At 46.3% G+C, this 26,209-nt stretch overlaps 1 protein-coding gene across 4 annotated transcripts in view; it reads left to right on the forward strand.

Annotated features, from left to right (window-relative positions):
- DAAM2 (dishevelled associated activator of morphogenesis 2) overlaps positions 1–26,209 on the forward strand; it is a 115,918-nt gene that overhangs the window by 42,550 nt on the left and 47,159 nt on the right. For 3 of the 4 annotated variants that reach the window (XM_055329772.1, XM_055329771.1, XM_055329774.1), the window contains exons 2-3: positions 20,242–20,467; positions 25,952–26,041. In XM_055329772.1, coding sequence (XP_055185747.1) covers positions 20,300–20,467; positions 25,952–26,041 — 258 coding nt within the window. In that variant the 5' untranslated portion in view covers positions 20,242–20,299. Of the gene's footprint in view, positions 1–4,572; positions 4,590–20,241; positions 20,468–25,951; positions 26,042–26,209 lie in introns of those variants that run through there. The other variant, XM_055329773.1, reaches the window with a different exon arrangement.

A 26,209-nucleotide genomic window follows, 5' to 3' on the forward strand; every position in this document is an offset into this window, starting at 1 on the left:
ACAGCCCTGGCTGTCCTCTCTCAGACCTCATCCTCTCCATCACTTCCTCAAGGGAAGAGGCGAGGCATCTCTAACCAGTGACTCTAGAAGTCATGAGCTGGGCCTGCCAATACTTCCTCCCTTTTCTGGGATCTGCCACCTACAGGGTGGGTGCATATGGCCAGTTCTGGGAGATGAGATTAGGAGCCCACTCCTATGGGCGGTCCATGGTCACCCTTCTAGGCCAGTGACTGGACCTGTGAGCTGGCCCCACTGGGTGGGATGTTGGGTAGTCCATTTGGCCAGAGATATAAAGCCATATACTTGAACAGCTTTTTCAGAGTGTGGCTGACATTGTGATACTGTGACCTCCATCTGTCAGCTTCATGCATCAGTTTCTCAAATGGTTGTGAGCTCAAGCAAGGCGAGGCAGATTTTACCCAACACCATGTATTTGACAGAGTATTGAATTCAATGAACTGGAATGAAGAAGCCAGCTGGTTAGTTAGTGGTCAGTAAACATTTGTTTCATCTGAATCAAAGCCAGGCCCCCTATGAACACCACTACACCTTCTTGGGACTGATCTCCCAGCCTCAAACCACCTCTGCCACCAAGCACTCTCATGCCTGATAGTTAACTTTTTAAACCCCACTTCACTCAAACTTATCAGTGCCACTGACTTTCAGTAGGGACTTGCCAAGGATCTATCAGTAGCTGAGAGAAAAGCAAACAATTTAGAATTGGCTCCACTTTTTTTTTTTTTTAAATAAGTTCTCACCTAATGGGATGCTGCTAGTCTAGGGACATTTTGAGATCCCCAACCTAAATGAAAACAAGGCAGGTGAACTCTGGCTTTAGGGAATGCCCTGGGACAGTTGGCTGAGTGGGAGAGACCTCTTTCCACCCAGATGTAGTCCAGTGTTTTTCAAATTAGAATCGCCAGGGGAGAGAGTTACAAATACCAGAGCCCATAGGGTCCATACAGCAGTTCCAGTTTTCCCTTGGGACTGAGAGGTCCCCTTTGATGTGGGACTTTCATTATTAAAACCAGGACAATCTACGGTAAACTGGAATGGGCTGCTTACCCTCGTGGCTGCCCAACGCACACCCAGAGATTCCGTTTTAGTTGGTTCTTGTGATCCAGCTGTTGATATTTTCCAATATGCCTTGTGATTCTACTATGCAGTGAATTGTGAGGCAACCCTGGAGGATTTGATTACAACTTGGAAAAGAAGGGGTGATTGTGAAGAAGGTTGGTATAGATATAGGTGTAAGAGGAGGCAAGAGCACCTAGAGTGAATCAAACTACTTGCATCCTTGGTTACATGGGGAGCTTGTTAGAATGCAGATTCCCGGGTCCTTGCTGACTCAAACTCTGGGAGAAGGGCCCTGGAACCTGCATCCGCTTTGCTGGTCCCTTAGGGTGTCCTGTCACTGGAGATCTGCCGAGGGTGGGCAATCCAAGAGCTAAATCGAGGAAAGAGCTGAGAACCTGGATGTGCTCCTAGCTTGTAGCTTGTTGGTGGTTTTGGCCTGAGGCCAAGAAAAAGGTAAACGGGCACAGGTGGAGGCTCAGCCTCAGCCTGGGCTGGGAATCAGCCAAACCGGTAAGAAAGGGTTGATGCCTTGAAGAACTGGTTCCAAGCTTAGAGCATGCACCAGCTTACCAAGTGAGCCCAAGGCGAGGTCAGCGCTGCTGCCAGCCAGATGTGCAGGACTCTGATGCCCCACCGCCCACCCCACCTCTATGACCACATGGCCACACTCTGCATGTCTGAATGTGGCCTGAGTGTCCACATACCAGAGCAAAGGTATCATACAGGAAGCATTTCTAGGTAGACTCAACTGGGCATCAAGACTAATCGGGTAATGCATAAAGTAGAGAAGAGAACAGCATGTGTGCATGTTTGCTGTGGGGAAGAACAGAGGCTCTGGATAAACTGTCAAAACCTGCCTCTGATCTTGGCTCAGTGGATTATGTGACTTGGGCAGGTCCTTTGACTTCTCAGAGACCACACTCTCCCATCGCCACCCTCCCCCCTCCTCTATTGCCTTGTCTGTAAAATTACGATGCGAATATCCACTGCTAAGGATTTGTTGTGATAACTGAGATAATATGTATAAAATGCTGGCACACAGCAGTATTCAAGACAAAGGAAGAGTTAATGATGATTCTGTAGTTTTGAACCTCAGGACTGTGGGATCCTTTATACCAGCGGTGGTCTGAAGGGATTTGGAATCCATTGAGAGAAAATTGGTGGGATTGTGTGAGCACATCTGAACAGAGATGTGGATAGCTGGACATATGGAAGTAGACACTGGAGACAGGTGGATTTTGGGGTGACCATCACTGAATTAGTCTGAAATAAGGACATGGAAGGTTTGTTTGGAGGAAGACAAGGTTAAGAGAGAAGGATGGAGGTCCGAGGTACGATCCTTGGCAAGGCCCAGCACATCTGCTGTGTGCCAGGCTCTGTGCAGGCTCCTGGTAAACTGTGTGGCACTGTCCCTGACCTCAAGAAGATCACAGCCCAGTGACAGTGGCTCTAACTTGGGACACAATAGCAGCTCCGTGTGATGTTTGATGGTGGGAGAGATGCAGGGTGCCAAGGAGGGGTTCCTAACCCCACACCTGTGGGGAAGGGAGTGTGGCTTGGCCTGTGAGTGGCCAGGAGCCTGCAGAGGGCCTGAGAGAAGCTGCTTCAGACAGGGAGAAGCAGCTGGTTGAAATCAGAGGCATAGAGAGTGTGGAGCGTTGGGCCAAGTGTCAGCATCTCAGTGTTCTGAAACATCATAAGGAGGGAGATCTGGAGGAGGGGTGACTGGATGGAAGGAAGAAGTACCCAGAAGTGCAGTTCTAGGGGTAGGTGGGTCATGGGCCTCCATTACTGGGCACTGGTAGGGCAGCTGAGGTGCCCTGATGGTCATTAAAGCCCCTTTGGTGGAGAGAATCAAGGCAGAGCTTGCAAGGATGTCAGGGTCAAAGAAAGCTAGCTTAGAAATGGGGGAGTCCACACAAAGACTGCTCCCTGGGCTCGTGGCTGTTGGGAGGGCTGGCCTGGCTTCTGTAGCCTGAGGTCCTGGAGCCTGGGTCTCCATTCCCCTGGAGTCCCATTCCTCAAAACATGGAGAGGAACAATATCTTTACACCTTTTACGCGAGATGCCTTTCACTTGCAGGAAGGAGGGGGAAAAGAGACACAAACAGGAATGAAAATGTCCTGAGTTTTGTCTGGGAATACCAAGATGTGATTTAACCATGCAGGTTTATAAAGGAGCATGCCTCTGCCCCTTGCTGAATGTCACTTGAGACACCTCTTGAGGGTGTCTGACCAAGGTCTGGATGCCTTTGACCTCCAGTGGACTCTGGAAGAGAAAAGATTAAAGCATCTGAGTTTATGGGGTTTGCTATGAAGATTTACTTTTGGGGAATTAATAACTTTCTCTCTTTTTTCTACCTCACTTCCACCCACTTTCATTAGATGTCTTTCAATCCGGAAGAGGACCTGTGGCATACATGGCGCTGTGCCAAGAACCATTCCTATGGGGCGCAGAGCCTAGATAAAGGAAAAAGTTCATTGGTGTAAAAAAAAAAATCAAGTTAACACAAGAAATCAAATAACATAGGGTGCTGCAAAGTGGTATATGATGAAGTGTCCTATAAACAGAGCAGACTAAGAGTGCTCAGAATGTATTTTAGAGAATTCAAGTAAATTAGGATGATCAGGAAGGCTGCCCATTGAAGGTAGGATTTGAGAGGGAATGGAGAACGGAGAGGAAGCAGAGGTGGGCATGGGGACCATGGCACGGGGGAAGTACTGTGAGCTCAAATGTAGCATGAGCTCAGTCAGTTTTTACTATATGTCAAAGCTATCACAGTCTCTTGCATTTAGCATCTGTCCCATTACAGAAGGCCATACAGTCTCTGTGCATGTGTAATGTAATATCCCACTGGTATGTCTAACGATAGGGTCAAGAATTCAGGAAATACTGCAATTTATTTAAATCCATCCCCTCTTATCAAGATCTACTGCGCGTGCTGAAAGAGCCCCATGGGGAAATTGGGGATACGAGCGGAAATGTCCATGCTCTCTGGGAATTTCAATCCCGTGAGCAATGGGACATTCAGGGAGGAGAAGGACAGCATGGTTGGAAATGAGGGGACACGGTGGAGTGGAGAGGTGAGGTGGGATACAGAGGAGAGATGGGGCGAGAGGCAGTCTGGCAGTTCCTGAGCTGCCCATCAAGGCCGTTTGGGCAGGAAGCCTCTCCAGATTAAAGTAACTTGTCTCTGTTCCGTCCTGACCATTCAGGGACTGTGGGTAACATTTTTGGAAACACACAGGGCGTGCCTGGCTGGGCTGCTCTTCCTGGGAAAGACTCCCTGAGCTGGCTGCTAGAGAAGATGGGCAGGGCCAGCTGCATGATTTGCGGGGCCCAGTGCAAAATGGACATGCGAGACTCCTTGTTAAAAATTATTAAAGATTCAGGACGACAGCAGGAGAACCTTAGCAAACATGGGGCCCTTCTGAGAGTACCCAGCTCACATGCCCAAGGGGCTGGCCCAGAGGAGGGAACGGCCAGGACCTTTCTGTGACTCAGTGTGTGTGGTAAGATGATGGGCCGGGTTGCTGTCTGCAGCCGGGGGACAGGGTTTCTCTGTACGAGTCGTCCGGGTTATCCCCTGAGAGTTGGCATGGGGTGATGGGGAAGGACTGGGGCACCATAGGAGGCCCCCATGACTGTGGGGGCACCTATTGTTTACAGGATGCTGCCATTTACACCCTGCTGTCTCTGTGCCATATGAAGGCTATGTTGGAGTTTGGGAATCGACCAAACTGAGACTCACATTTTTTATGAACTTTACTAGCTTGGGCCAGTTGCTTACCTTCTCTAAGCCTTCATTTCTCTGTAAGTAAAAACACAGATCATAATATCATCTTTGCAGGATAATTAAGTAAAAATAAATGTGCAAGTTTGAGCTTAACCTAGTTGTTTTTAAGATTGTATTTATTTATTCACAAGAGACAGAGAGAGAGAGAGAGAGAGAGAGAGAGAGAGAGAGGCAGAGACACAGGCAGAGGGAGAAGCAGGCTCCATGTAGGGAGCCCGACGTGGGACTCGATCCCGGGTCTCCAGGATCACGCCCTGGGCTGAAGGTGGTGCTAAACCACTGAGCCACCCAGGCTGCCCCTTAACCTAGTTTTTTTGTGTTTTTTTTAATGATAAATTTATTTTTTATTGGTGTTCAGTTTACCAACATACAGAATAACACCCAGTGCTCATCCTGTCAAGTGCCCTCCTCAGTGCCTGTCACCCATTCACTCCCACCCCCTGCCCTCCTCCCCTTCCATCACCCCTAGTTCGTTTCCCTTAACCTAGTTTTTAGTGAATGTTAGTATCCTTCTTTCTAGAAACATATTGGATATCGTGGAAAAGTGTGGTGTGTGGAATAGCTTGGGGATACATTTCAAATAGCAGAGGCAGAGGGAGTGGATGCCCTATTATAATATATCCCCAGAGGAAACCCAGTTACATCTGCTAGACACACATACACACACGGATGAATGCACATACATATGTACATATGTACATGTGTATACACACACCTGGGGTTGAATTGGAAGCCCTCCTATGGTGCCCTGGTCCTTCCCCACTGGGTTGGAATGAGATGGTGTGTTATAGGAAAGAGCCCCAGTTTGGGTGTCATCCTCTCTTTGAACCACAGTGTCCTCCTCAGTCAAAAGTCCTGACCTCACTGGGTTGTCTTGAGGTTAAATGAGATGATGAATGTGAATGTCTAGTCTCTGGTCCCTGGCAGGTGTGAGGATCCTTTGAATGGGTCTCTCCTCCCAGGCCATGGTGTGGTGCATGGGGAACAAAAGACAAGATCTCTCATTCCCCATAGTGATACTTCATGTACTATCATGTTTGAGTAGCTCCTTATAAACTAAGGGGGCTGATTTTCAGTGTATTGCTATTTCCTCTGCCTCTGTACTGGGTCTTCTCTCTGCTGAAACTTAAAAGTCAGTAGAATCACATGTATTTATTTCCTGGAGATAAACACATATACACACACACCACAAATGCACTATACACAAATAGAAACATACCATACCTATCACACATAACCATCCCACACAGCCACCTCTGCATCACAGAGTCGAACCCTCCCCCATACTCAAACGCATGAACTTCTTCTCTCCTTTTCTTCTTTGGTCAGTTCTGGGCTTGTGTAGTGTACAAGGGTTAGGTATCTCCATCTTCCTACCTTACTCAATCCAAAGCATCCCTCCCAATGCCTTGTCCTGAAAATTCCATTTCATGGCCACTGTTCTCAATTCCCCTCATCATCTCGTCTGCTTCAGACAAACTCCAGGGCTGTAGCCTAGGGTTCGAACGCCCTATTTTAACCTACCCAGAGACCCTGGGCTGCTGTCAACTCAGACCTACCCCCAGAGACTTCCAGATGGAACCAGGTGTGTGTCTGTTGGCATTTCACTGAGCTTCTGACTCCCTCCTCACTCTGCTCCTGAAAGCCCTGCAGCTTCTCCTGCTTTCATGGGCTGAGTGCTGAACCTTAGCCACCACTGTGAGGAGCCTGGGGGCTTGGAGACGAGAAGGGAACAGAACTAGAGGGCCTGTGATGTGCCCAGTGCTGTGCTGGCCTCATGACATGTACTCCTCCATTTGGTGCTCACAGTGGCCCTAAAGGTGGGCTTTGTCATCCATGTGCCTCCAGGGAAATGAGGCTTTTAGGGACCAAGGAACTTAACCACAGGTCTGTAGATTGCTGGTGGGTGATTCATTGCCTCACTAGCTCTCCTGGTATAGGCATGGAGAGTTGCTTTACTTGTGTGGTCTGGCTGAGATAGAGATGGTGGTAGGAGAGCAATCTATTTTCAGTCCCCAAAATCCTCCCTGGAAGGACGAGCCCTGGGCCCCAGGTTATCCTACCCTGAGATAACCCCAGAAATCTGATGTGTGGCCATCTTTTAACAGCCATAGAAAAAAATCTCACCCATTCCCAGGGCTGATTTTAGCTTTATTTTATATATGTATCCTTAACGTGCTGAAATACACCCAATGTAGAATTTGCTGTCTTAACTATATTAACCACAGGCTTAAGGCAAGTATATACTCTTTACAGTGTGCCACCACCTTGCCTCCTGGAAGGCGAGACCAGATCAGCTGAGGTTTGGGCCTGGGGCGGGAGATTCCTTATTCCTATCCCCCACCTCTCAGGTTTTTCCTAGAATCTTTACAGTAGCATATGATATTAGTAGCCTTCTAGAGGGTAACCAGCTGTAGTGGCCAGAGCCTTGGGTGGTTTGACAGTGTGAGGTGATAAATGGACCTGTTTTGTTTTTCATAACTTTCTTGAGGTATAATTGACATACAGTAAGCTTATATAAAGTACATAATTTGATGTTTTAACCTATGTATACACCTCTGAAACCTCTACCATGATCAAGATTTTGAACATGTTTGTCATCCCCCAGAGTTCCCTTATGCCCTTTTAAAATCCACCCCCTCCCTGCCAAACCCCACTGCCTCCATAGGCAACCACCCAGTCACCATGGATTAGTTTACATTCTCTCAAGCTTTAGATAAACAGAATTGTACAATATAAATCCTCTTTTTCCTCTGGCTTTCTTTTTTTTTTTTTTTACTTTGCATAATTATATTGAGCTCTATCCACATGCAGCATGTATCAATAATTTGTTCCTTTTTAATGCCGCATAGAATTCTATTCTATGGATAACTATACAATTTGTTATGGATTCACCTGTTGAGGGCACTTGGGCACCTGCAGTTTGGAACCTTATTATAGATAAAGCTGCTGTGAACATTCATGAATAAGGCTTTATATAGGCATATGCTTTTGTTTCTCTTGGGTAAATACCAAGGATTGGAACAACCAGATCACATGGAGGTGGATGTTTAACTTTTTAAGAAATGGCCACACTTTTTAACAATAGCTATAGCATCATTTTATGTTCCCACCAGCCATGCAAGAGAGTTCTGGTTCTCCCAAGTCCTCATTGGCATGTAGAATATAGATCTGATTTCAAGGCTTGGTTGGTATGGAATTTGTGAGTCCCACCAAATGGCCAAGCCTAACAACGAAAGCAAGTGGCTCTCCGTTTCAACTGGGGACTCGGAGAGATGCCGAACCAAGGGTTGCAGAATCAGGTGCTCCTGGAGACATTAGTCAAAAACCGTTTGCAGGATGAGACACTGGGAGATTGGACCAGGTCTGGAGTGTGGTGTTTGGGAATGAAACATATGTACCCGAGGCATTTTGGAAAAGTGGTGGCAGGTATCATTAACAGGATAGGACGTTAGGGATAGAAGAGAAGAACAGGGGAAGGAGATTCTGAGCTTGGGAGACCTAGGGGTGAGGGGAGAAGCTGGGTCTGGTTAGTTGCTCCTGCATCCCCAACACCAAGAGCAGCGACGGGCATGGAGGGAGTGCCAACAAGAGTGGTGGTTGAATGAATGAGCGAATGAGTGAATGATGAACTATCGGGAGCTCAGAGCATAGGATCCGGTTCAACCAGCATCATTTAGCACTTCATGTAGTCTGTGGCGCAGAGCCTAGTGTCAGGAGTGGAAGCAGCTCGGGAGAGCATGTAGTTTGCCCTGCTCATTTACTGACAAGGCTCAAAGAAATTATGCTTTCTTGTCCTAGGTAGTCTGCGAGGGCAGAGACGGGACTCAATTCTCAGCCTCTTCATTTGTGGTCTAGGGTTTATCTTCTTTTAAAAATAACATCCCTTTTTTTTTCTGTTGAAAATGATAAATGCTCATTATAGGACATTTGGAAAAATCCAGAAAAGTGAAAAAATAACCAACCCCAAACTCCAGCAACCCAAGTATAATCACTTCAGGCTGCTGTGTGTGTGGGTGTGTGCATGTGCGTGTGTGCACGTGTGCGTGTGTGTTTGGATATGTCTCTATGTCTATCTGTCTAGCTAATCAATCCCTTACTTTTTAGTAGTTTGGATGCTTTCAGCCTTTTATTGTATTATGAACCCTGGGATGGACATCTGGTCCTGATTCTTGGATGGCACCCTGATTATTCCCAGTACTTCTTCTACTATAGGATGTCCCCACTAGACCATTAGTATGAACAGAGTGCTCTGGGTGGAATAGAAGCCCCATTGGAATGGAGTTCCACAAACATTCCTCATACTCAAACATTTGTACTTCTAGCCATGTCAATGCTTTATTATGTTTATTTGTTTGATTCTCTCCCTTCCCCACCAAACCAAGCTCTTGTTTACCATGGTATTTTTCCAGCCCTTAGCATGGTACTTTGGTGTACAGCAGCACGTATTTATTAGAATGCATGAAGGAACAGATGAAATTGTATAAACAAGAGTGAGGGACAGGTGAGGGGTCACCTGGGTCTACATTTTCAATCACATTTGCCTTCTAGGGGTCAGCTCAGTTCCTATTCTCCCCCTCCCCCTGGCTCCTACCCTGGAGAGATGGAATGTGCCTGTGCTCCAGGATTTATGTCCAGCGAAGCCCTGAGGCACATGCAGGGCCTTTCCTGGTGTGAATGCAGAAGGCCTAGCAGGATGGCAAGGAGGGCACCACGTCTGAAGAAGACTCAGCTCGGGGCCCAGAGTATGACCTTGTGCACAGCCTAGCTTGGGTCCCAGGGCTGGCCGGCCCTGGCAACACCTCCGGGTTCTGCTTTTGTGAGTGACCGAATGCTTTTGTGCTGGGACCCCAGGAAAAGAAGATCGGAAGGAGTGGTCAGTCGGGAGATCGTCCCAGCCGTGGGCAGTCTTGAATGGCGTGGGTTCTCAGCATGCTGGGATGCTCTGGTGCAGGAGCTACACAGGAAGAAGCCATAGGCTGTCTTCCCCTGCACTCTTTCAGTAAGGACAGCACCATCTGTGTGAACGGGAGGAGGGGCTTGGCTTCCCGGAAGCGGGAAGGGGGGAGGCGACCAGTGTCACATGTAGGGTGGTTTCCCTTTGGCTGGGTGCCCCAGACCTCTGGCTCTAATGGGTAGCAGAGACTTGGTGTTGAAATTCCTTCTTCTCTTTTACTTCACAGCTGTTGCCCAAAGAGCTCCCCACCACTCCCACTCCATCTCAGCCCATGTTCTTGTTTTCTGTGCCCAGTACATGTCTTGCCAAAACCCCCTCATCAGCTCACACACATGCTGTTGTGCACACCCCTCCGTGACATCCTCAGCATCCATCCCTCCCCCTCCCCCATTTTCAGCAGTCCCAGGCCTCATTAACTCTTACTCTGACAGAGCTGTTGCCTAGTTCTTCCTTCTTCTGTCCCTCTTGCCTGCAATTCCCTCCATCAGGGCCATCAGAAATTGCCTGTTTGCATCCCAGCCCTGATCTGAATTCCAGCTGAGGCTCTCCTTGCTTTATAAGCCAGCCATCCATCCTTCTGCGGTTTTCCTTAACCTGGCATTCAAGGCTGTCCTTCATCTGGTCTGGACTTTGCTTTCCACTGCACCTGATTAGGTCCTACCTTTCAGCCTGGTAAAACAATAGCTAACCCCCAAACAACATGCATGTTGTGGAACTGTGTGGGTCTACTTATACATGGATCCTTTTCAATAAATGTATTGGAAAATTTTTTGGAGTTTTGCAGCCATTTGAAAAAACTTGCAGATGAACTACACAGCCTGGAAATACCAAAAAAATTAAAAAGTAAGATGTGTCGTGGATGCATAAACATTTTGTAGATGCTAGTATATTTTATCATATGCTACCATAAAATATATACAAATCTATCATAAAAAGTTAGAATTTATCAAAGCTTGCACAAACACAGACCATTTGTGGTGCCGTTCACCGTTGAGAGAAATGTAAACAAACGTAAAGATGCCGTATTAAATCGTAACTGCATAAAATTAACTGTAGTGCATGCTCTACTGCTGTCATCATTTCAAAGCCACCTCCTGTTGCTATTGCGGTGAGCTCCAGTGTTGTATCTGCTGAAAGCACTGTGTGACACTAATCCTCTCCGCGTGAACAGTTTGTCTCTTCAGTAAATCGTGAATAGCAAGAAGTGATCTCTTGCGGTTCTTCCTGTTAGTAATGAAGTTTGGGGGAGTCAAACGTTATATGTGGATTTTCTACTGGGAGGGTAATGGAATCCGTGTCGCTAATGCCCGTGTTGTTCAAAGGTCAGCTGGACTTCCCCTTTACCTCTTGCTCAACTTGAGGTTTTTCTTGACACCCAAGTCCTCACACTAGCATATCTTTTTTTGTGTGTGTGTGAATTTCTTGGGCTTCCATGACATGTGCCAACATCTTTGTTTCCTCCGAGACTCAGCTTCAATGCTGTGTCCTCTGGCGAATGTTCCAGATTACCCTAGCCAGAAGTCACTTCTCCCCTCCTGCTGTTCCAGGGCCAGACCCTCCTCCCTTCCCTGGTATCCTGGGTGCTTAGGCCCAGGGCCTGTTTGTGCACATGCCTCCCCAGCAAGATTGTAAAGTCACTGGGGCTAGGATTTGATGTTGGGTTCATCCAGAACACCCAGAAAATTGCTTTGTACATGACTATCACTCAGGGCATTGTTGAATGAATGAATGTGTGCTTGACTGTGACGCAGGAGAGCTATTATCTCCTTGTTTTCTAGCCTGGTGAGACAAAGAGACCTATCTCTCTTGATCATTTCTGAAAATGAGAAAACCGATTGGAAAATCCACAACTGCCACATTACACTCCCGAGTCAGAGAAATGTCATGTTGGGGAATTTTTAGTTTTGCTTTCCCAGAAAGACCCCAATTCTCTTTTTCCCTTCTCCACTGTCTGAATCTCCCACCCTTCAACCTACATGGAGGGGACCGTTTACTTTTGCTTTCTTTGCCTTTCCCAGAGCAGAGGGGGAAACCGTAATTTAGGCGGTTGCTAAAAATAGCTCCCCCAGTCCTGGAAAGAGAGCTTGCTTATTTTTGAAAGTGCTCCCTGCTCCCGCCCCCCCCCCCCCAGCTCAGCCTGAGGCTGTCACTACAAGTCAGATGCTTCTGAGCACTGTCCTGAGGGTGGCCGGGAAGTCACAGGACTGGGCCTGGTCTACTGTGGTCTGAGTGCTATCTGGGAGATGGACCAGCAGAGAAGTAGGAGGAGATGAGGGGTCTTGGTGCTCTCCATTTCCTGTCCTAATCACATGAGTCTCACTCCCAGCAACCTCTTGGGGAGCACCACATGGGGACAGTGCACCAGATGTGGGATCTAGAGATGCGGGTCAAGTCTGAGGCTCACACATCACATCTTTCTGAGCCTCAGATTTCCTCGTCTACACAAGGGGGTTGCAGTGGTCCTATTAACCTTGCGGGGTGTGGTGAAAGTCTGAGGTAAACCTTGGCCATAGTAGGTGCTCAATGGATGATGACCATGACTTTGTTATGATTAGAATCACTGGATTTAGAGCACAGCCCTCTGTTTAAACAGGCAAGGCAGCAGGACACATGACAAGCCAGTATGATACACTAAGTTGAACCATATGAAATTGATTTTATAGATTAAACATAATCAAATACTGTCACTTATATATGATTCAAGTTAATAACACAGAAATCAGCAAATTTTCTATAAAGATCCAGGTGCCGTAGACAATACTTAACATGAAGGGGTGAGGCTGCATTTGAGGAAAACCGTATTTATAAACATGGACTGAATTTGGCCCCTGTAATACATGCCAACCCGTCATAATATGTCAGATTCATTCTTACATAGAGTGAACTTTCTATGATACATAGAGTCAGTGTTCAGGTACCTTCCCAGTTATAACTGTGGCTTATCTGTGGAGTTCCTGATGTTGACACTGTTCTAAGCTCCTTATAAATACTAACTGATTTAATTCTCATGACAGCCCAGTAAGGTACCTGCTGGATTATTTCCCCACTCTGTGGGTGAGGACAATGAGGCTCAGAGAGGCTGAGTAACTTGTTTGGAGTATCGTGCTTAGAGCGGATAGCAGTTGGACAGAACCCTACCAAGGGTCAAGTCTGGTGTCCGCAATTCAGGCTGCTTCAGGTTGGACAGAGTGGGGTGCAGGGACAAGGTTATCAGGGACTCCAAGCCTGTTTGCTGCCCACAAAGCAAACTCTTCAGGGCCTTAAAGTAGCAGCAGGCATGGTAAGAGGTGGGCAGTGGGGAGATGGGTGGGTAGAGGGCCTGGGGTGGAAAAGCACAGACTCTTCTTTGAGGAGCTAGGCCCTGGGTCATGGCCTTATGTCTGGGGCTGTTTCCTAGGTGACCTCCAGGGACACATGAAGGGTCAGTATATAGGGAGGAATCTCTGGCCTGTGGAACAGGAAATTGTTTACATTCCTTATGTTCCTTGTAGTATCTCTGGGGAATTCTGGGCCCCATTCCCAGACCAGGACTCCGGGGACCTGGTAGAGAGAGGGGGGCAAAGGAACAGACTCCCCAGGATGCCTGAGCTCTGCTGTCAAACCAAGGTCCTTGAATACTTTGCTGATGCCTGTTGCCTATTAATTTAGCCACAAATTAATAGGTCATTGGTCGGGACTTTGGATTCATGCACATCATGCTTTTTCTCTTTTTTATGCTGTTCCCCCTGCCCAGAAAGCCTTTTCTTACCTCCATACCTTTCCTTAGTTCTCTCACCTCTTTCAAACTGGCTCAGTGTTACCTCCTGGAAGCCTTTTCTGACTTCTTTTTCACGCCCCAGGCTACTCCCAGGTCCCCCTTCTGCCAAAGCACCTCTTTCCCTAACCCTTCTGGTTTCCCTACCAAAAAGGGACCCTTCAAGGAAAGAGACCTTACCTTATTTGTTCTTGTGTCCTCACCACCAGGATGACCCCAGTGTCCAGATGGTCTCCATGGGCTAGAAGCTGGTTGAAAGCATGTTGTTTGAATGTGACATCACTGTTCTCCAATGCCTGTCCTTTCCCCTGTAAGATGTGGCCCTTGGGCAAGTTGGCTGAGCTTTGGGAGTCTTCATGTCATCTCTAGGAAGGAACAGTGATGTGATTTGAGGATTGGGGGGAATAAATAAGATAAAGCAGAAAGTTGCTGCATAGTGACTGGCTCCAGGGAGACACTTTGCAAGTGGCCATAGCATATCCTTGCCCCTGTCACCCCTGTGCATGGAGGTAAGGGAAGGGGATAGGAAGAAGCAATATGAACAGTCTAAAGCCACAGTATTGGCCCCAAGTACTAAAGGCAGGGCTTATGAATCAGAATCTTAGGTTCTGCCACAAGAGAGCTGAGCTTGAAGTTAGAATATTTAGCTATGAGTTTCAGCTCTACCTCTTAGCAGCAATGAGCGCCATTGACAAGCCATGTAACTGCTGGTAATATCATTATAAACCTCAATATTATTATCTGTCAGGGGGGATAGTAATAACGACCTCACAAAGTCCTTGTGAGGCTGACATGAGATTGCAGAGCTGTGAAAATACTTGGCCTAGCTCCTAGGGAATGCTCAATCATGAATTATTGAGTCTGGATCTATAGAATGCTTGAGAAAGCTCTGAGCAGGGCTCAACTTAGAGTATTTCTTGGGCATGTGCCAAGGGGCTTAGCAGTTTATAGCTTCAGAGTCAAGCAGTCATGTGTTCAAATCCTAGCTATGCCACTAACTAGCTATGTGTCCTTAGGCAAGTTACTTAAAGTTTCTGAACCACAGTTTGTTTTTTAATGACTCCTTTAAGATGATGCCTCCTATCTCAGAGAGTTGTTATGGGGATGAAATAACCCAGTCTCAAGTACGTACCAAGTCTCAAGTATTAATATTATTCTGCTTTTACTTATGACTTAGGAACAGGCCTTAATGATATAGGGCTTTTGAAGTCCTAGTTAGTATAAAAACTGGTTTATAGAGGGCCACAGTTTGGGGGTAAGGGTTAGAGTTTTCATCTTTACAAACCAAATGGGAGTGCTACACTCAAATGATAGGAAGTACTTCCTGGCTTGGCCTGGAATGTGGGAGGAGTGCTCTGTGCAGATGAGGAGAGCCCCTGGGGAAATCTTTGGGAATAGGATGAAGCCAAATGGTATGACTGACCAGGCCCTTGGGTCTTCAGTCAAACCCTGTCATTACACAGAGGAAACCAAGCCCCAGAGAGACTAATACCATGGTCCCCTGACCCATAACTGGATAGTCCCAGAGCTGGGACTCGCCCTTGTCTCCTGAGTTAGGTATGTTTTCTTTATGATGTGGAAGGATATGAGAATAAGGAGGTGAAGTCTGGCAGGAGCCAGAGGACTGGAGGAGACCCTTGAAAAGGGCCTTACAGTCCTCACGGGAGGGCTAATGCCTCATGACCTGACAGTTTGCTGTTTTAGGCCAGTTGGTCTGTGGGCCTGGGAAGACCTTGATCCCACAGGGACAATAGGAGGGGTCAAGGAGACAGAATGTGAAGAGCATGGAGGTGTTGGTGTTCAGTGAATCTTCACGGAGAGAAAGGTGATTGAGGGTGGGGGTGGGTTAAATCCCTCTGCTGGTGTTAGAGTCCACTGGGTTTCATTCTGTTGTTGCTTCTCATTTTTCTATATTGCTTCTCAGTTGTCCTTCGAGGTGGGCCCTTCTATTGTTTCTCTTTGTGAAGTGATCTCCCAGAAAGGAACAAGAGGGGCTGGGCTTCTCCTTGGGCTCCAAGCTGACTCTTGTTGGAAGAGGAAACCCTCATCCTTGGCCCCCTTCCCCTTTCTACTCCCAGTCCAGTCAGGGATGAGGGTTCCCCCTTCCAACAAGAGTCAGTTTGGAGCCGAAGGAGAAGACCATCCCTTCAGTTCCAGACTTCCTGGTGACTGAAGGCAAAGCTGTGTGGCTTCCTAAATCAGGCTGGGCAGATTCTTACAATGCCAGGCCCTGGTTCCAGCTGTGCTTGAAGAGGGCTTGTGGTGGCAGGCTCTGTCTGGGTAGGGTGAGCTGGCAATAATGATAATGAGCACAGCAGCAGTGCTGACCTCCTTTAGAGAGTACCCAGTGTGCTCCAGGTATCTTATCTACATTACTGCATTGATTCTTCACAGAAACCCACTGGGGAAGGTGCTGTGATTATCTTGGTATCATAGAACCTGAGGCTCTGGGAGGTTAGGACCTTATGAAATGTGCTTAGGGTCACCCAGTTGGGGTGGGCGGGCAAAGCCAGGAGTCAAATCCCAGTCGTCTGACTTGGAAGATTGCTGGGGTGTAGGAGGGCTTAGAGTAGGGTAGATGAGAAATGGGGGCGGTGGGAGCTAGAAGCCCTCCTTCTCACAGTGGAGAAGAAGGAAGCCTTCAGGATCTCCATAACCCTCTTCTGGCCCAGACAGCATCTTCATGACTGGAGATATTTCTAAATGAAGCTGCAGAAATTGGTCTTCACTGGTGGAGAGAAGTAAAAGGGGGACTGGGGCAAGATGGGGAAAGGGTCCACTGACATGGGAAGATGAGATCTAGACCACAGCCTGAACACTGGCATCTTGGGTTTCAATCTCAGCTCTGTTCCTGGCTGTGTGACCTCAGATAAGACTTTTCCTCTTTTGATCTCAATTTTCTAATCTATGGTGAAAAGCTACATGCGTTCCAGCTGAGAGTCTGTGGTTTTAGACTTGGATGTTCAAGTGAGGCCCTAAGAGACTTAAGAAAGGGTCACTGGGAGTAGGGCATCCTCAGGAACATCAGCATAGTGGGGATCTGTCAAATAGGCCTTCCCTTAAAAGGGCAAATATGCACCACTCCCCCTGGTGCTCAGGCCCTTCTCTGTGGGGACAGTACTTCTATTTGGAAGATCAGTATCTCCATCTCCTGTCCTCCTGAGGCCACACCACCTCACTCCCGTACTCAAGGAAAATGTTAAAAAGTATATAATGACAAGTATGTCATGACACCAATCAGTCAGAGCGTCATGGCTGTAAACAGCTGGTATGAGGCTGTAACAGGATGTGCCAACTATATGCCAATCCTGCCCCTACTCTTGATTGTTACTAGGAAAGTCTGGCTTAAGAGCTGAAGAGCAAAGACAGAAAAGAGGGAGGCTGGGGAGTGAAAAGTTGAAGAAATGAAGACAAGAAGTGAGTTCACAGATCCTGTCAGTCATCAGCCTGTCCCTCCCCTGAACCTCATCATACTGTCAGCTCAGCCTCACTGTGGCGTCTGGGAGTGTCCTTCTCATGCTTTGTGCCCTGAAAAAACAGCTTCTATACCAGCTGCAGCTGCATACTGGAGGCTGATGAAACAACAGGGACCTGGTCTGTACTCTGCAGCATTATCCCAAACTTGACAATAGGCAGGTGACCCCCAGGTGACAATTGGTTGACCCCAATCTGCCTGCAGAATTGGTACTTTGCTAAGCCTGATAGCCAGAGACCAGGGCTTTGTCTCACCCCTCTTGGCTGAGTGGCTGTCAAGTCCCATGGAAAACCCAAAAGCCTCGTTTTGTCTTTCATTTTCCTTAGCTGTGAGCCTATTTTGGGTCTTTGCCCCCATGTACCAGGATTGCTGAGTTAGCCCACTGGCTTCTTCCCCTCTTCCCAGCCTCAGCACTGTTGCCTTGTTCCTTATAAAGTTTTCTGATTGCTTATCGACTGCTAGGAGTCAAAGATTTCAATTACTGTTTCTTGACTTATTGATGAGGGCCTATCTTTTTCATGAGTACAGGCCATTTCCCAATTGACCAAGAAATATGTATTGAGCACCACTAAAGCATTTTATTAGCTATAGAAGTGGGAGGAGTTTCAAAAAAGCAAGAAGCATGGCCCCTGCCCTCAAGAAGTCTTCGCTATAGCTGTGGGAGAGCCAATCTGTAAACACACAAAAAAATAACCAATAATACAAGGCAACCTCACTGTGTTATTTGAAGCTCTCCTGGGTCTATTAAAAAGCCTGTCACAAAGTTTATAAAGAAAGATAAAATGGAGCCAGTAAAAACTCTGCAATGACAATTAAAATGTATCATGACTTATAGGAGAGACCTAATCAGATTAGACTGTTACTAGCTAGATTGTCAGGGTTTAGGAAATAAAACAATGTTCTCCAGAAGTTACCTTGGGTTCACTAGGAGCAAGTTATGACACATTTATCTTTTTATGATAAGGGTCTAGAGCTCCATTCTATGGAGTGCCCTAGATTTGGCATATCTCAAATTCCACAAGGCTTCAGAAAAAGTCTCATATGGTGTCTTTATAGAATAGAGGGCTGGATAAGAGCTTGGGTTCATGGATTCCAAGCTGGCTGAAGGACTGTTCCTTGAGAGTGTTGATGACATGTTTTTTGGCATTCTCAGATGAGGCAGCTGTGCCCTTTGGGTCTGTCTGTATCTTTGTAGTGGTCAACATTTTTAGCAATGGTATGGGTAAAGACCATGAATATATTCTGATAATCTCTGTTAATGATCAAACCTAGGAGAAATAGCTTAGAGTCAAGACTCAAAAATATCTTGACCCCTTGTGGGTATGCATCTCAAAGCACTGAAAGCAGGGACATAAAGAGAGATTAATACACCCATGCTCATGGTGGCATTATTCATAATAACCAGAAGGAGGAAGGAACCCAAGTATCCATTGATAGGTGAATGGATAAACAAGACATGGTATATACATGCGGAGGAATGCTACTCAACCTTAAAAGAAAAAAGGAAATTATGACACATGCTATAGCATGTATGAACCTTGAAGACATTGTTCTAAGTGAAATAAGGTGGTCACAAAAGGACAAATACTGTATGATTCTACTCCTATGATTCTACTCATGTTGCTACTTAGAGTAGTCAAATTCCTAAGTGACAGAAATTAAGGTCGTCATCAGGGGTTTGGGGGGAGGGAAATGAGAAGTTATTTCTTAATGAATGCAGAGTCTCTGTTTTGCAAGATGAACAAATCATGGTGTTGGATAGAAGTGATGGTTGCACAGCAATGTGAGCACATGTAATGTCACTGAATTATATACATAAAAATGGTTAAAATGATAAATTTTGTGTTATGTGTATTTTATAATTTAAAAAACCCTGACCCAGACCTGTGCTAATAATAGGGGAAAGAGCATCCTTTTTATGTGGAAAAAAAAAAAAGATATAGAAGTGTGACTGGGCAGCCGTGTTGTGGGTAAGCTTTCCTGAACACACCAGGTTATCTGAAAGCATATTTAGGAACCAGTAGTGGTCAAGAGTGGTTTTAGCCCTTTTGGAAAGCCTATGTGCAGGTAGTTGGGCTTAATCTATCTAGAAGCTCTGTGGCATCAACAACTAGGGCTAGCCAGCATTCCTCCTTGAGCTGGGGCACCGTTGAATCAGGCTCTCCCAGTGGCAAGCTAGAAATTTAACGTTTTCTGTTACAGTGACCGCTCAACTGTAGGGTGTTCATGATTTTGGTCTCTGGCCAAAGTGGTGCCCTCTGTTCTTGGTTGGTATGGAAAATAAATCTGACCAGATTTTCTTCAGTATTGGCGGACCATCATCCCAATGATCAGCTCCATTTCCTTACTTGGGGTTCACTCCCCCAGGGATGACTGCCCCGGGTTACCTCTCCTTCTAGATAGATGGGTGAACCTATGCCCTATTGACAGTTCACTTTCCCTTAGACATGCCTGAGCACAACAGTCTGGCAAAAAACCCTACAGGCCTCTGAAGACTTCTATCCTCTACTTCCCAAGAGCCATGCCATCCCCCCACCAGCCTACTTCAGCCCTTCCTTTTCCATTGGGTGAAGCCTTTATTTTAAAAAAAAATTTTAAAAATATTTTATTTATTTATTCATGAGAGACACACAGAGAGAGGCAGAGACACAGGCAGAGAAAGAAGCAGGCTCCATGCAGGGAGCCTGACATGGGACTTGATCCCAGGTCTCCAGGATCCCACCCTGGGCTGAAGGTGGCGCTAAACCACTGGGCCACTGGAGCTGCCCTGGATGAAACCTTTAAACCAAGCATCTATACACCTTAAAATGAATCTAGTGACTGATTGAGCCCTTCTGAAAAGGGCTCTGCCAGAGGATAGAGGATACCCATCTATACAATCATGGAGAGGGTGTAATTCACCATCTGTGACTGCGACCCTCCTCTGTTCTCACGGGGCATGAAGGGAGAATCTGAAAGTGTTTGTGGCAGGAGATACTAGAGGACACGATGGGAAAGAAATGCTTCCAGGTGAAAGGAGCTGGAGGGAACAGAAAGCTGTGAGAGAAGGGAGGATGGGCCTGATTATTGGGTTGAGGGCTTCTAACAACTGGCAAAGAAGTTACGGTGGCTCAGTGATCACTGTCCCTGCCTACCTGGCTGCCATTGCCTGACTACTCTGTGCTGTCTGTTCTCCTGGCCAGATCACGATGAGGACCTAGGGCATCTGCCTGCTGATTACCTGCTTGGCCTGGAGTAACCATGGCCCCCCGCAAGAGGAGCCGCCATGGCCTGGGCTTCCTGTGCTGCTTTGGAGGCAGCGGCCTTCCTGAGATCAACCTCCGGGACACCCATCCTCTGCAGTATATGGAGTTCTCAAGTCCTATCCCAAACCCAGAGGAGCTCAACGTCCGCTTCGCAGAGCTGGTGGTCAGTGAGGGGATAGGGAAGGGAGGATGTTGACAAGGGGGAGGAGGACTCTGGAGCAGGGAGAGCAGGACAGAGGGCAGAGACCCATGTGCAGGGATCTCTACCTTTGAAACTCTGCTTGGGGCTAGGGTGAGCCTCTTAGGATGCCTCAGCTGTGAGGGAGAAATAAGTCATTCACTGGTCTGGATTCCAGGAAACATGTCCCTGGAAGAACGGACCTACTTCGTATCTCCAAGACCTCATGGCACAGCAGTTAGGCTACCATGAAAGGAACAGGTCCAGGCTTTTGTAGAATAAGGCAGTGAGGAGCTTCGAAGAATACCAGAACACTTGACACCTTTCTCTCTCCTGCTCTCTGGAGCTTCCCTGGGATCTTTTCAACTCAGATATAGGAACAAGGGAGAGACTGGGAATCTGTGGGCAGATACCAGATCTTTAAAGCAGGGAATGATTGACTAGAAATATGGAGGTAGAGATGCCTCTATTGTGCCTAGTTCAGGGCTGGGTGATTATATCCCATGTCTAGCTTATGGCAGTGGAAGCTCTGTCTTTCACACTGATAGCAGCTCTTCCTGACTCTGTAATGCTCATTTAGACTAGAGCACACTATGTCTTTGCGAGAACCCCTCACAAAGTGAGTATGTGAAACTCTATACTCTGACCACAAAAAGAACAGGAAAGAAGCATGATTCCTCTTCTTGGAGGTATGACGGTGAGACAAAGCCAAGGGGACTGCCAGACCAGGGATGCAGGACCCATGCCCAGGACTCGGGCCTGAATCCTGCATAGAGTAATAAGCACAAGTTCATCTACCATTAGCTCTTGGTCACTCATTCTCACGGCTGGCCAGTAGTCAAGCCAGTAGAGAAAAAATGCTGTGTGATTTGAAGTGGGATTTCACACTTGATTTTGCTAATGACTGTATTTGATTAAGGCAATCTAGCTCTTCAGATAACTGGACCACTATAAGATAAAACCATGCGGGTTATGGGAAAAAGTTATCCACCTTCCTCATCACATCAGGTTTAGGGAAACTCATTGTTGTTCCTGAACTCAGGTTCAGGAAACCTTCCTCCTTTTCTCAGGATGGAGCATGGGTGGGAGAGGACAAAGTGTTTACTAGGTTAGAATGACATTTAGAACCTGATTGGTGTTAACTACTACTAAGATTTGTTTTTTTGCTCAGAATACTGCTGACACCAAATGTGTGGGTTTTCCACACCAAGCAATTCCTTTATTCATTGCAGACACCAACTTGTGTCCTACAACTTAACTCCATGTTGACACTAACTACCCAGAGTTAACAGACCCCACAGATGAAGATCTCAGATCCACAAAATGGCCCCCCACCCAGACACCAGTCAGAAGTAGGTCCTCATGTTACCTACACTTCAGAGAGATGTGGCTACAAGTTGAATGTTCCTGTGATCTTCTCCTCCAGTTGGATAATTTGCTAGAATGGCTCACAGAATGTAGGGAAAGACTTCACTTACTACCACCAGTTCATTATGAAGGATGTTACAAAGAATGCAAATGAACAGCTAGATGAAGGGTTACATTGAGTAAGGCCCAGAAGGGTAGGGCTCCTGTTCTGAGCACAGGTGCTTCTGCCTTATAGAGTTTGTGTGCACCATCCTCCCAGTCATGTGAATGTGGTCACCAACCCAGAGGCCCTCTAAGTCTTGTCATGTAGGGGTTTTTATGGACATTCCATCATGTAAGTACGATAAATTTTTACCTTCACCTTCAGTCTCTCTTCTCTTTCCAGAGTTTGAGAAGTGGGGCTGAAAATTCTAGGCTTCTAATCAAAGCTTGATCTTTCTGGTGGCCAGCCCCATGAAGGTATCTAGGGTCCCACCAGAGTTGTTTCACTAGAAGAACAGAGGCTCCTGCCACCCAGGAAATTCCAAGTGATTTAGGAGCTCTGTGTCAGGAGCAAAAGATGCTCCTATCAATTTCTGTCACTCATAGAATTCCAAGGGATTTGGGAATTTTATGCTATGAACTGGGAACAAAGATAAAAAATATATTTCCTACATTATCAGAGCAGGTATATTTTCTTGAACAGAGCACATGAGCTTTGAAAGGAGGACAGGATGAGAAATGTTCCTTTCTTTGGCTCTTTTATTCAGCAAATATTTATTGAACATCTTAGGAGTGGTCAGGACTCCTTACAAAGTACATTGACAAAAGCAAGGATGAGTCACACAAGTCTTATGTCTGCAAGGAGAACTAACCTCAGCAAACAAACTGAGCAAACTAACATTGAGCTAGTTTTGAGCATTGAGACCAGCATTGAGCAGACAAATGAAAAAGGTTCTTTGAGAGCCTGCTGTGTGCTGAGACCTGTAGGGATCTCATAAATTTAGTGATAAACCAATAGGCACAGATCCTGCCCCCAAGCATGTAACATCTAATAGAGAAGACTGGTCTTGAACAGTAATGACAAGAGTAGTGTTTGGAAAGGGAACATTCATAAACCTGTGACAATGTCTAGCGGGGAAGTTAAATTCTTAACTGCGAGTCACAATGGTTCCCCCAAAGAGTAACATTTCACTGAGATCCAAAAGAGTGATGGCTAGAGAAGTGAATGGGGTTACAGAACAATGACAGAGGGTTGTCTTCAACAGGAGAAGCAGCATCTCTGAGAATCTTTGGTCAGAAAAGAGCTAGGCCTTTAGGGGTTCACCGTGGAAGATGAGAGTGAGGATTTCAGACTCAATCCTAAGGTTGATAGGAAGTCACCAAAGCAGGATGGTCTTCTAAAAGACCATTCAGAATTCTCTGTTGAAGAGGGGTTATGAGAAGACCATTAGGAGGGTTTTGGTGTTATCCAAGCTAGGGAGAATGATATCTTGGACTAAAGTGTCATCAGTGAGGATGGAGAAGACAGACTGAAGAGTTATTTAGGAGGAAATAATAGGACTTAGTGGGCTTGGGAAGTGAGTAGAAATCATGATATACCCAAGTTTCTGATGTGAGGAACTGGGTAGATATTCGGGCCCTGTAAAGGACAAGAGATACCAGAGGAAACTCCTGTTTAAGGGGCCTGGGATAATGAGCTCAGTTTGCATATTCTCTCTGTGCATCAATTTCCACATCTGTAAAGTGGATTGTTGTGAGTTTAATGAGTAAACATTAAAAAAAAATTTAAAAAAATGAGTAAACATTAAGCACTTAGAACAGTGCCTGGCATGAAGTGACACTATATAAATGTGTGAGGTACCTGAGGGGCATCAAAATAGACAGGCACAGGAGGCAGTTGGGTCCCACGGTCTGAAGCTCAGGAAATTGGTGGGCTGGAGCCACAGGTTCAGGAGAGTCTGAGTAGTAACAGTCCTTGGGAATGGCTGGAAAGTTTTTACCTGGGGAAGCATACGGGAAGGAGACCCTGGGACCCAGAATGGTGCCCTGAGGGACTTCAACATTTGACAGTAGGAAAGAGGACAAAAAGACATCAAGGGAGCCCAAGACAAACATAGAGCAAAACTGGAGGGATTACCGGAGAGCGTGGTTGTCGCAGTAACTAGGGGAGCTTCAATAAGGAGTGAATGATCTTCAGGCAGTCATAGGCTACCTGGGCTGAGCCAAATCACCAAGAAATAGCCATTGATTTAGCGACAGAGACCACTGATGAGAAGAGACAAATACATACGTAACCAGAATCCAAGTTTGAATGTAACTGCTTTGGAGTTCAGGAAGGAAAAGGTGGTCTTAGCTAGGAATGGCTCTGAAAGGCTTGCTGGAAGAGGCTGACCTTGAGCCTGGGTAAATTAGACCAGGGTCTGTAGGGTGGGTGGTAGTCCAGGTGAATTAACCGTATAAGCAAAAAAAGAAGAGATGCATTTTGCACCGGAAGCATAAGGTGCATATATCTCTGCTCTTTCTTTGATCTCTGATTCTGACCATGGAAAGGAAATACTCCGGAAACTTTAGCGTAGGGTGCTAGGAATCTTGACTAAGGATGTTACTGGTATATGTAGACAGTGACTCTAGGGAAGAACCTTTGTTTAGCATTAGATCTGCAGGAATCTTTAGTTCCAAAGGCAGGCGAAGTGATGGGCATTGTTTCAAATTATCTTTGTATGTGCTGTCCAAGAGGGCAGCTGTGGCCACTTGGGGCTGTTGCATATTTGAGATGTGGCTGGTCTGAACTGAGAGGAGCTATAAGGATGGAATAAACACCAGACTTAGATGCTTTTCTTTCTTTCAAACTCACTGATATTTTTTTCTGTTGGTTACATGTTAAAATGAGTATATTTTAGATATTTTGGGTTAAATGAAATCTATTATTAAATATAACTTCAACTATTCCATTTTAATTTTTACTAGGACTAGAAATTTCTTGAAAATACATTTGGCTCACATTGTATTTCCATTGGACAGTTCTGATCTACCTAAAGGAAAGTCTTCAATATTCTCCCTTAAAAGTATAGCAAAAGGGATATTGATATTCAAGACCCTTAGACTTTCTTAATATTACTTTCACTCTTTATCACTTTTGAAAATATAAAGATTATTAATAGTATGCTTTACTATCTTAATGCAAGTATTGCTTTTGATTTCGAAAAAGAAAGCTCTCACAATAATTGAGTTGAAAAGCAGGCTATGTTTCCTGTGGCCTATTAACTATGTCTTTGATGAGCCTTGGCATAGCTCATGAATCACAAGTGAAAAATCTTCAGTAAGAGAGGTTATTAGAGGCCACCTAGCACAGGCAAACCTACGGTGTTATTCCGAACCACCTGTAGAATGACCCTAAATTTGATGACATCAGAAACCACCCAACTCTACTGCTTGAGAAGTGTGGGTTATCCTGATGGAGCCCTCAGACTTGTGTGAGTGGAGGAGCTGCCTCTGACAGGCGCACCTCTGTAGCAAGCAGATCAGTAGCTCCCTTGCCGTGGCATACTCTTCTTGCCAGGAGAGTTGCACAGCTTCTTGTCCTCATCAGCTCTCCTCAGCCTGTGCTGGGACCATGCCGAGGTTGGGGGAACCAGAGCATTTCTGGGGGGAAAACTCAAAGGGCAGGGATCCTTGCAGGATGGGGGTAAAATCTAGGTCTATAGACTGAGTGCTTTGTCAGGCCTTGACTTAAGATGTTGACAAACTTAAGAAGGACAAGGAAAGGAAGATTAGAAACCTGGGGCAAGAGGGTTAGGAACTAGCAAAGCAATGCAGGAAGGAGATGGACAGGGAGCAGGGAGCCTAGAGAAGGAAGGCGGAATTTGTAGAGACAAGTAGGGATGGACGCGAAGTAAGGGAAGCATGGATAGAGGCAGCCCAGGCTTGGCTAGATGTAAGGGAATGGGGGTGGTGGTGTAGGGCTGTATTTCTAGCCAAAGAGGAATTGCCCTATCATACTTTGATACTCTCTGGAGGAAGATAGTAGGCTGAGGGATAGGTTTGGGGGAGTTGCAATTTCCTGTAGCATTGAGTATTCTAATGTTAATCATCTCTGGGTTTTATTTCTTGTCTTTGCAGGATGAATTGGATCTCACCGACAAAAACCGGGAGGCTGTGTTTGCACTGCCTCCAGAGAAGAAATGGCAGATCTACTGCAGCAAGAAGAAGGTGCCATGTCTGACCCCTTCCGTTGCCACCTCAGGGTCCCCAGCATGGGACAGCCCTTGCCTCCGTGCTTGCTTACTCATTCAACAGATATTTATTATACACCAGCATTGTTCTGGGTGTTGAAGGAATTACCATGAATAAATCAGGGCAAAAAATTCCCTGCTCTCA

The sequence above is a fragment of the Nyctereutes procyonoides genome, unplaced genomic scaffold, assembly GCF_905146905.1.
Source record: "Nyctereutes procyonoides isolate TBG_1078 unplaced genomic scaffold, NYPRO_anot_genome, whole genome shotgun sequence".
NCBI classification, from domain to species: Eukaryota; Metazoa; Chordata; class Mammalia; order Carnivora; family Canidae; genus Nyctereutes; species Nyctereutes procyonoides.